The sequence below is a fragment of the Phalangium opilio genome, unplaced genomic scaffold (genome assembly GCF_054372755.1).
Source record: "Phalangium opilio isolate 3A_F unplaced genomic scaffold, DU_Popi_V2 ptg000042l_1, whole genome shotgun sequence".
In the NCBI taxonomy this organism is placed as follows: domain Eukaryota; kingdom Metazoa; phylum Arthropoda; class Arachnida; order Opiliones; family Phalangiidae; genus Phalangium; species Phalangium opilio.
The window spans coordinates 218,169-229,780 of NW_028324166.1; the positions used below are offsets into that span (position 1 = coordinate 218,169).

At 45.1% G+C, this 11,612-nt stretch overlaps 1 protein-coding gene across 4 annotated transcripts in view; it reads left to right on the forward strand.

The window, feature by feature from the left end:
• Positions 1-11,244, forward strand: part of dysc (whirlin protein dyschronic) — a 15,436-nt gene extending 4,192 nt beyond the window's left edge. The window contains exons 6-17 of one of the 4 annotated variants that reach the window (XR_016365994.1): positions 82-207; positions 404-645; positions 713-1,019; positions 1,096-1,191; positions 1,290-1,349; positions 1,888-2,296; positions 2,505-2,689; positions 2,783-3,037; positions 7,484-7,681; positions 8,054-8,182; positions 8,267-8,429; positions 8,659-8,770. Coding sequence is in view for 3 of the 4 variants with exons in the window: in XM_089836016.1 (XP_089692142.1) it covers positions 82-207; positions 404-645; positions 713-1,019; positions 1,096-1,191; positions 1,290-1,349; positions 1,888-2,296; positions 2,505-2,689; positions 2,783-3,037; positions 7,484-7,681; positions 8,054-8,182; positions 8,659-8,877 (2,226 nt within the window). In the remaining variant the exon portion in view is untranslated. The other 3 variants (XM_089836017.1, XM_089836016.1, XM_089836019.1) reach the window with 3 other exon arrangements.
• Positions 11,245-11,612: the final 368 nt, after the last annotated feature.

Below are 11,612 nucleotides of genomic sequence, written 5' to 3' on the forward strand. Positions count from 1 at the left end.
AAGGTCATGATGACCAAATTTAATTTCCAAAGTCGCGATCTGTAATTAGTTAATTGGTCATCTTGCACCACTCGGTTGCAGATGACGTTCGAAGTTCGACAAGGAGAATGTTTTGGTCTGACCATTAAAGGTGGTTCGGAGTACGGCTTGGGAATATTCATTTCGGCCATCGAGAGACATTCCGTGGCGGAAAAAGTCGGTTTGCAAGTAAGTGTCACCATCCAGTACTAGCTGGGTTCCTCTTAGGGTACAAGTAGTTCAGGCCATGGGACAAACGGCGTTCTTCCTCCTTGAGCTTAGCGTAGCGGGTGGGTAAGGGGGTCGGATAGTCCCTTGTAAATGGCGTGGGTGACGTCACGCTCGCGATCTTATTGGTCATTGGAATGGTTTTCTATCTGGGAAGGTCGGTGACCAAATCCTATCGGTTAACGACGTTGATTTCCTGAACATTTGTCACGGGGAAGCGGCCGAGTTGTTGCAACACAGTCCGAACATGCGCGTGGCCATCCGGCGTCTTTCTAAGCTCCCGCCTTCCTTCAACGATCCATCGATGCCCAATAACCCTCTCTCCCCCACTAACAACGGACCCCTCTCTAACGCCGCCATGCAATTCACTAACTACTCCTCCGAAACCAATACTAACAGGTACTAATGACCTCTGACCCTTCTCCACCCACACCGCGATAATCGCGACTCGACCCTCGTCGTTTAGGTTGACTCGCCGGGGCAGTTCTCGCGTCAAGAACAGTTTGCTGTCGGGAGCGGGTGGTGGCGGTGGCGGTGGTCTGTCCGGGGTGGTCGGGGACGAGCAGGTGGTGCCCGACTCGCAATTGCAGGCCACCCAGGAATCGGAACAGAGTTTATTGGCGGAGAGGAGGGTGGACGCCAAGGCGGCTCAGTTACTGACCCGGGGCGAACTCTTGACCTTGTCTTATTACCACAACGAATACGAAACGAAATCAATGACCATCGATGCCTTTGTCGCCGTTCTTCTGGAACTACTCGAAACGCCGCCAAAGGTACTTGTCCTATTCAGACCTCGAGTCTCCACCATCATCAATGACGTCATGACCTCAATTGTGCGCGTATTTCCAGTACACGCTGATGACGGAAGTGCGTAATTTGGTTCGACAGGAAGACTTGGACAAATTTGACGAGCTTATTTATCGCAGAGAAGTTCAAGCCATGAAGGTAAGACCCCCATCTCCATTCATTTCTTGACCTTTCAAATTGACCAATCAGCGCCCCTTGAGGAAATATTGTCGCGTTTTGTCTTTGGGTGTCTGCAGAGTAAGGAAGCCGTTAAATACGTTTCGGACGAAATGACCGACAAAACTTTGTCACCTTCGGTAAGTTATTACACTTTTTTTTATTGATTTCGCGTCTTGGGGGAATTCCAAACACCCGTTAAGATTCTCGACGCGTCAAAGTCCGCTAATACTTAATTTCACGCGTCATTTGATGCCCTTGGTTCAGTCTGACTCGGTTTTCACGTTAGCCACATTGGGAACGTATCTTTAACAACAGCGCGGAGTTTGTAGAGAACCTGGAAAAGCTAGGTTAGTCGGTCTTGGGTTTAGAAAATGAATGGGCCAGGTGTGATGGATGTGGGCTCTGAGCTCTGGGAAGCACCTTAATTGGTCAGGGACATTGGTAGATTGTGGTCAGGGACATTGGTAGATTGTGGTCGGGGACATTGGTAGATTGTGGTCGGGGACATTGGTAGATTGTTGTCCGGGATATTGGCAGATTGTGGTCAGGGACATTGGCAGATTGTGGTCGGGGACATTGGCAGATTGTGGTCGGGGACATTGGTAGATTGTGGTCAGGGACAAGCCACGAACGTCGTAGATTTTCAATATGAAAAATTTGGTCCGAACCCGGCAGCAGAAATCTCCGCGTTCGATGAGCCGCAAAACGCGTCAACAAGACGACAATCGCGATTTCCTGATGCTGGGCGCCGAAAACGAGTTGAACACGACGCCCAGCGAGGACAGCGGCGTGGATTTGGCCAACGGGGGGATGCCGGGGAACCGACCCGGACAATCGGCGCTGGGCTTCCAAAGCGGCGTCGGCGCCGGAAGCAAACTGTCCCTGTCCAGGAACGATTGGAAGATGGACGTGGCCGGAGCCTCTTCCAGCAATTCCTACACGGGACCCCGACATTCCTTCGACTTGAGGAGTTGCGTCCAGGGATCGCGCGTCATGTCCGCCGCCGAGAAACGACGGACGCAGTTGAGGCGGCACAGCAGCGGAGGCGAGGGAGGCAACCACGATGACAAGAGACAAAACTACGGTAAGCTGACCACTTTAGACATCTTTCTAGCTAATTGTACAAGAACTTTCGCGTAAGGTGCTAAGCCTAAAGCCCCGGGAATTATTTCAATCGTAGTTTAAAACTTGGGGGGTATTTTATCCAATCGCGAAAGTGTATTCTGCAAATGTCCTCTAAAGGAGGCAAGGTTATAGACTCTCGGTACTTTTGTACTTGTACACGCGGGCAGGTAATGGTCAGCAGCAAAGTAGCGGTAGTTGGGGTACGAGTAGCGAAGAGCGTCGTTGGAGTATCGGGAGCCAAGTGCCCCAATCGGAGGAGTACGGTCCTTGCAACTCCAACGGCCTGGACGAACTGACCCTCCCCAGACAAGATCTTCCCACGGTCACCTTCGACGAGCGCGTTCACACCAGGGTAACCTTTCAAATTGATAATAACCTATTTAAGTCGCGTCTTTGGTGGTCAATGTTTCTTGGTTCTTCGGTTCTTGACAATCCCTGAGTATAGGAGGAGAGTCCGTGTATGCCGGCGCCACTTCCGGTTCCCATCGCGGTTCCCTCGCTGATGCCGCCTTCGCTGATCTTGAGTAACGAGGCGGGTGTGTCCAACGTCGTCCCCGACTCGGTCATGGGACCACCACCACCCACCACCCGCAACGAATCTTCTTTAACGGAGGAGGAGTCCCTTTCTTTGGACAATAACGACCTGCGGAGGAACGACGAGGCGCCTTGGCTACAGATACCCTCGCCCACACATCCTCAAGTAAGTCGCTCATTCACTTCTTCTTGTTTAGCGTCCACTTCAAGGGAAGTTAGAGTGAATAACGATTAAAGGGTCAGTGTAAAGAGGGGTAATGACGGGTGGGTGAAAAATTATTTGAAATACGTCACGGGCACCACGTGACTTAGGAGAGACGTGGTCTTAAACAACAGTTTTTTTATTTCGCGGAATTAGTCTCGCTAAAGTCTAAGGACTACGTGTCCAGTCCCACTCCTTACACTTATCGTTGTTACGTCATTTAACGCGGTACAAGTACAAGTGCAATTTAAAACATTCTATCGTAAACAGGGTTCATACAAACCTGGAAAACCTGGAAAACCTGGAAAAATCAGGGAAATAAATAGTTGACAAAAACTCAGGGAAAATTCAGGAAAATTTGCATCAAACAGGGGTCGAGTAATTAAGGAAAACATAAACAATCAAACCCCTCCATAGGAAAAGCGTTTGACCCAATTTTGGAGGCTCGTAACTCTGTTTCTACTGGAGATACGGGGATGTCCTTTAAGTATGTTATAGTCCAACTTGTGCCCCTTCTAACCATACTAAAAACTTAGGGCTACGACAAACAGGGGCCGAGATATTAAGCAAATTGTAAACAAACAACCCCCTCCATAGGAAAAGCGTTTGACCCAATTTTGGAGGCTCGTAACTCTGGTTCTAGTAGAGATACGGGGATGTCCTTTAAGTATGTTATAGTCCAACTTGTGCCCCTTCTAACCATACTAAAAACTTAGGGCTACGACAAACAGGGGCCGAGATATTAAGCAAATTGTAAACAAACAACCCCCTCCATAGGAAAAGCGTTTGACCCAATTTTGGAGGCTCGTAACTCTGGTTCTACTGGAGATACGGGGATGTCCTTTAAGTATGTTATAGTCCAATTTGTCCCTCATCTAACCATACTAAAGACTTTGGGCTACGACAAACAGGGGCCGAGTAATTAAGCAAAACGTAAACGAACAACCCCTCCATAGGAAAAGCGTTTGACCCAATTTTGGAGGCTCGTAACTCTGGTTCTAGTAGAGATACGGGGATGTCCTTTAAGTATGTTATAGTCCAATTTGTCCCTCATCTAACCATACTAAAGACTTTGGGCTACGACAAACAGGGGCCGAGTAATTAAGCAAAACGTAAACGAACAACCCCTCCATAGGAAAAGCGTTTGACCCAATTTTGGAGGCTCGTAACTCTGGTTCTAGTAGAGATACGGGGATGTCCTTTAAGTATGTTATAGTCCAATTTGTCCCTCATCTAACCATACTAAAGACTTTGGGCTACGACAAACAGGGGCCGAGTAATTAAGCAAAACGTAAACAAACAACCCCTCCATAGGAATAGCATTAGACCCAACTTTGGAGGCTCGTAACTCTGTTTCTACTGGAGATACGGGGATGTCCTTTAAGTATGTTATAGTCCAACTTGTGCCCCTTCTAACCATACTAAAAACTTAGGGCTACGACAAACAGGGGCCGAGATATTAAGCAAATTGTAAACAAACAACCCCCTCCATAGGAATAGCATTAGACCCAACTTTGGAGGCTCGTAACTCTGTTTCTACCAGAGATACGGGGATGTCCTTTGAGTATGTTATAGTCCAATTTGTGCCCCTTCTAACCATACTAAAAACTTAGGGCTACGACAAACAGGGGCCGAGATATTAAGCAAATTGTAAACAAACAACCCCCTCCATAGGAAAAGCGTTTGACCCAATTTTGGAGGCTCGTAACTCTGTTTCTACCAGAGATACGGGGATGTCCTTTGAGTATGTTATAGTCCTATTTGTTCCCCATCCAACCATACTGAAAACTTAGGGCTACGACAAACAGGGGCCGAGTAATTAAGCAAAACGTAAACAAACAACCCCTCCATAGGAATAGCATTAGACCCAACTTTGGAGGCTCGTAACTCTGTTTCTACTGGAGATACGGGGATGTCCTTTGAGTATGTTATAGTCCTATTTGTTCCCCATCCAACCATACTTAAAACTTAGGGCTACGACAAACAGGGGCCGAGTAATTAAGCAAAACGTAAACAAACAACCCCTCCATAGGAATAGCATTAGACCCAACTTTGGAGGCTCGTAACTCTGTTTCTACCAGAGATACGGGGATGTCCTTTGAGTATGTTATAGTCCAACTTGTGCCCCTTCTAACCATACTAAAAACTTAGGGCTACGACAAACAGGGGCCGAGATATTAAGCAAATTGTAAACAAACAACCCCCTCCATAGGAATAGCATTAGACCCAACTTTGGAGGCTCGTAACTCTGTTTCTACCAGAGATACGGGGATGTCCTTTGAGTATGTTATAGTCCAATTTGTGCCCCTTCTAACCATACTAAAAACTTAGGGCTACGACAAACAGGGGCCGAGATATTAAGCAAATTGTAAACAAACAACCCCCTCCATAGGAAAAGCGTTTGACCCAATTTTGGAGGCTCGTAACTCTGTTTCTACCAGAGATACGGGGATGTCCTTTGAGTATGTTATAGTCCTATTTGTTCCCCATCCAACCATACTGAAAACTTAGGGCTACGACAAACAGGGGCCGAGTAATTAAGCAAAACGTAAACAAACAACCCCTCCATAGGAATAGCATTAGACCCAACTTTGGAGGCTCGTAACTCTGTTTCTACTGGAGATACGGGGATGTCCTTTGAGTATGTTATAGTCCTATTTGTTCCCCATCCAACCATACTTAAAACTTAGGGCTACGACAAACAGGGGCCGAGTAATTAAGCAAAACGTAAACAAACAACCCCTCCATAGGAATAGCATTAGACCCAACTTTGGAGGCTCGTAACTCTGTTTCTACCAGAGATACGGGGATGTCCTTTGAGTATGTTATAGTCCAACTTGTGCCCCTTCTAACCATACTAAAAACTTAGGGCTACGACAAACAGGGGCCGAGATATTAAGCAAATTGTAAACAAACAACCCCCTCCATAGGAATAGCATTAGACCCAACTTTGGAGGCTCGTAACTCTGTTTCTACCAGAGATACGGGGATGTCCTTTGAGTATGTTATAGTCCAATTTGTGCCCCTTCTAACCATACTAAAAACTTAGGGCTACGACAAACAGGGGCCGAGATATTAAGCAAATTGTAAACAAACAACCCCCTCCATAGGAAAAGCGTTTGACCCAATTTTGGAGGCTCGTAACTCTGTTTCTACCAGAGATACGGGGATGTCCTTTGAGTATGTTATAGTCCTATTTGTTCCCCATCCAACCATACTGAAAACTTAGGGCTACGACAAACAGGGGCCGAGTAATTAAGCAAAACGTAAACAAACAACCCCTCCATAGGAATAGCATTAGACCCAACTTTGGAGGCTCGTAACTCTGTTTCTACTGGAGATACGGGGATGTCCTTTGAGTATGTTATAGTCCTATTTGTTCCCCATCCAACCATACTAAAAACTTGGGGTTCCGTCAAACAGGGGCCGAGTAATTAAGCGAAACGCAAACCCCCCCCCCCTCAATAGGAATAGCATTACACCAAACTTTGGAGGCTCGTAACTATGGAAAATTTAGGGACGTATATGGGGGAAAAACCTGGAAATCTCAGGGAAATTTGTTTTCCAAAAGCTGTATGAACCCTGGTAAATAACATCACGCTGATAAACATCGGCAATTAGCGAGCGAAAAAGAGGGAATGAATGTTTCTAATTTGATAAAAATAAACGGAGGTGGTTGAGATGAAAATGTACTTGATAATCGACATCACGCTCTTGTGTATAGTAACATAGACATTTTTGAACGCGGTCCAAATCCCGTCTTCTTAACCTCTCTATTGAGTATTGGCCCGAATCTTAATTTCTTGGCACGTCCTTAAGCACCGCGCGTGGCGATTGAGTGTCTTGTCGCGTCGCGTCCTTTCTGGCAAACGGATTGAAAGCGTCGCTTAATTTTAGAGTCCGCATCCATTTTTAGAGTCGTCAAAAATAATACATATATATATATATATATTTATCGAGTGAGAAATTCACTCCGGGGTGGTGGTAAGATATGGCGTTTTCACTCATGGTAAGTACTTATTAAATTGATATGGAATCTGAGTATCTGACATTCGCTCGCGCCCTCTTTAGTTTAGTTTAGTTTAGTTTTAGTAACTAGTGTTACGTTAGGCACACGTTAGGTTAGAGAGAGAGAGAGATCTCTGGTGGTCCGGTGCCATTAAGAAAAAGAATACTTAACATGCTTCTTAATCCGTACTTGCGCAAAAGAATCGGGACCAACTATGACGTAGGTGCACCGTTTCGCGTCATTGCAAATCTCGCCTCAGTTGTACGCTTTTAATTTATTATTAACGCTTATTCGGACATCGCTAATCAATTTGAATAAAGCAAAACGCTTTTGCAAATAACATTACGAGAAGTCGATTGCGTCACGATGAAGTTGCATGGTTGGGTTGTTTCAATTGTCAGGTACGTCGTCATCGTTCGCTACCGGACCCTCACGGTATCGGCTCCCCTCGGGGTGGCGGGACGCGTCGGAACGCTCTGGACCCTTCCACCTACATGTCAACCAGTTCGCATTCGGCCCAACCCGACAACCGACAACTCGCCCTTCCTCCGCCTCAACAACAACAACAACAACTTCGAAGCGCTTCCCTCAGAAACCCGGTAAGTACTCATTTTACAATTCCCAAGTCCTGTTTTATTTGTAATTTGTGGGTGTAAGGGGTCAGATGTTAGGCCAACAAGGGCGGCTTAATGAAAGCCTTAAGCAGTATTTAATGGACAGTTATGGTCAAGTGTACGGAGGGGAATTCCCCTTTTGACCCATAGAACCGAGGGGCTAATCACTGTCAAAGTCCCTGTACACCGATGACGCGTAATAATTTTGGCATTGTCAAGGGTAGGGATTTTTAAGATTAGGCCTAATCAATTTAGTACAGTCAAAGGTACAGCCGGCCCCTCGCGTAGAACCCACCAACCTACCGAGGTCCTAACACCCGAGTTTTCGGAACCCCGTGGTCATTTTCGAAATTGTAGGGTCACCGGACGGTACCGGAGGGTAGCAATATCAGAGTGACCATTAAGAAATCTCGAGCCATATTGGGGATCGCCATCGAAGGCGGGGCCAACACGACGCAACCCTTACCGCGCATCATAAGCATACACGTAAGTCTAACCATCCATTCCCCCCCCCCGCATTACAATCCTGCCCCGTTTAATTTTGGTCACGTGTCTTGATGTCTCTTGTAGTAATTCCGTAATAGTTGTGGTGTGTCAAGTGTACTACCCGCGCTAGATCATTCGCGTACTCCAACACACGGTCACGCCCTCTCTCTCACGCCTAGGCCTAGTTGTACCGTCCGTCTCCCCTTTGGTGTTGTGTACTGGAACGCACCCTGCAAGCTTAATCGTTGTAACTTTTGTAAAATAGAGACGCGCCAATGGTCACTTAAAATTTTTGGACTCGCTTAATTGCAAAAGGGACAACTTGAGAAATTTCCTTAACTTGGTCATAGGCCTACTTATCATTGAACATATCTTATCATTGAACATGGTTTCTTGATTATTGGCGCGTCTCCATTGTAATAAAACTGTTTTAAGGGAAGTTTATTGATGTGTTGGGGGGTGTGGGGGATGTGTAGGCGAGTGGGGCGGCCTTCGAAGCGGGGGGTCTGAAAGTGGGACACGTCATCCTGGAAGTGGACGGCGTCAAGATGCACCGGAAACGGCACGAAGACGCCGCCAAGTTCATCGCCGATTCCTTCTACGGCAACGACCGCGACCAAGTCGAGTTTCTCGTCACCGACAAAGCCAAGTCGCTCCTGGACCTACGACGATCCTCGTGCCTACTAATGGACTAACTAAGTATCTCTACACCCTCCCCCTTCTCTTATTGGTCGCGCCATACGGGTCAACCAATCGGATCATATTAGTCCCGGCTAAATAAAACAAATAATTTTAGCGACAACTCCCACAATGCCTTGCCATAGCTGCTACCTTTAACCCCGCCCCCCTCTTTATACCCTCTTTGATAGACGAGTAGTGACGTCACGCTTAGGGGGGTGTTTAAGTCCAGAGGCAAATAGAATTAACGGAAAGTGTTTAGGCGAGATTGAGGTAGGTAAAAGAGATAAGGTAATTTTAAAGTAGAGCGCTGATTGGTCGAGGAAACTAACAGATCGCGTACGTCATAAATATCATACTGGTAATAGAGCTGTCTCAGTCGCGACGTCAGTGACTATATGTAAAACGTGACGGGCTTAACTAGCTTTGGCGGCCATGTTTGGTACCGCCGCTTTGGTTCTAAGGGAAAATAGCGTGGGTGACGTCACACTAAGGCCCCTGAGATAGCTCTCTATATACTACGAAGTAGTTCGGGGTAGCCTCTTTAATCTTAAATAAATAATGAGCTTACAAGTACTTTCGACCTTCGATAACCTATTACATACAAATTAACATATCCTAAAAAATTCAAGCCTTCCAACATTAACGGGGGTACTGGTCAGTTCGTCACGCGTTTCCAAATAATTAAAACTAACGAAACTTCAACGGAGAGGCGGAAATTATCTCCTCTCTGACGTCATTGCGTTAATCATTTTAGTACCCCTTTAAAATGAAGGGGATGATGGGAAACTTTCTAGACAATCGTAATTCTAAGCCTAAACGAAATAAAGGTCAGGAGGGCGAAAACGTAAACAAAGAATCACCCAAATTCAATTCAGTTCAAACTCCACGATGATATAATAAGAATAATTGTAATTAGTGTATAGCGTTCGTTATATTTAATTGTTATATAGAAATAGGCCTACATCATTCATTTTAACGTAGCTAGGCTCAAATTCCCGTCGAAATACTCGGACATGCGCAATGACCAGAGTTCTTAATCAAGCTCTGCTGAGATCATATTCGTAGTCTTTTAGCGCCTTGGACTGCCACGAAATTCGTACGAAAATTTTGCGGAAATCCAAGCCATTCAAAGGCTATTAATAATATTCAATCGCTAGTGACGTCCTGAAATATAGTTGTGACGTCTTGTCAATAAATACCGCGACGGAAAAATAAATACCGCGACGGAAAAATTAATAACGTGACGGAAAACAAAATACCGCGACGGGAAAAACCTGAATTAAATTCTAGTCATTTTTAAAAATAATTAATTTCGAATAATTAATGACGGTATTAATTCTGAAATTAAATGGAGATTAAAGTTAACGAGGTGTAATTATAAACCGTTAAGTGTTAAATATTGTTAAGTGATATTTGCTAGGGCTCTATTTTATAATATGGACGAAATATTAATGTATATTAGTAATGGCACCTAGCCGCCTTTGACCGTATTAAACCGGGCTGGAAAATAACACGTGGTGTCATCGCTGTATTATCGTTGTTATTACGGAATTTCAATGTTTTTTAGACGAAAATTTAATTGTGGTGTTAATAATGTAAGAAGAGATATATTTAGACGTTGTTGGTGAATTATTTTCTATAGCAGTGAGATTGTATCACGTGACGTCACTTTTTTGTACTAAAAGCCCCGTTTGTAATAGCACAGCCCACTCGATCACGCAAACCGCTGCAACTTGCGTGATCGAGTGGGCTGTTAACTACCTAGAGCAATATTAAGGAACCGTTTATCTACAACTAAGCAAAATATATCAGTCAAAATGATATCAGCGAGGACAGAATGATATCAGTCAACTTTAAAGGGATTCTGAAGTGAAAAATCAAGTTCGTAAGATTTAATTTTAAAATAAATTTTTTTTTTCATATTACTCGTTCCAATTGATTTTGGAGCTTCTAAGCTTTTTTAAAGGGACACTACTAATAACAATAGCTAGCCGGTTATAGTGTCCCTTTAAACGGACAATGAGTTACGTCGGCTCTCTGTGACGTCACACGCTTGATTTTCCGCTACGGAAATCTCCTTTTTGTTTCGATTTAATCGGAAAGGGGGTGTGGTCGGAGTGTGTCCGACCCCTCGGGGATTACGTACGTCATATCGAAAGTTGAATAATGAAATAATGTTATATAAATTAGGAGGGGATAGCTCAAAATATCAACAGCCAATCAAAAGTGTATAAATTTAATAATATACAGTCGTGTTAAGGATGGATCAACAAAAGAAGGAGTCTAATGGAATCGAGTTATTTGTCTGTCTGTCTGTCAATAATTGTATAGCGTACGTCGCTAATTGTTAAATTCTTAAATGTTTAAATAGTTTTTAATAATTGCGTCTCTCTTCATTTCGATTCACGATTTGTAGGAAAATGGCGGACGGTCTGAAGTAGATCGCCCGCCATTTTCCCGAGTATCCCTCCCCCATTTTCTAGAATCCCACCCCACCCGACCCGAGACAGAGTCGTCTGACGTAGACCAGCCGCCATTTTCCCCGTGTATCCCTCCCCCATTTCTAGCGTCCCACCCGGCACGAATCACTCAGTCTGACGTAGACCGGCCGCCATTTTTCCCCGAGTATTCCTCCCCCATTTTCTAGCGTCCCACCCGACCTAAGTCGTTCCACAGTTATCGTGTCCACTGATTTCCCTATCTCAGATTACGTACCCCCCCCCCCACCCTTCCCATCATAAATGGCGAA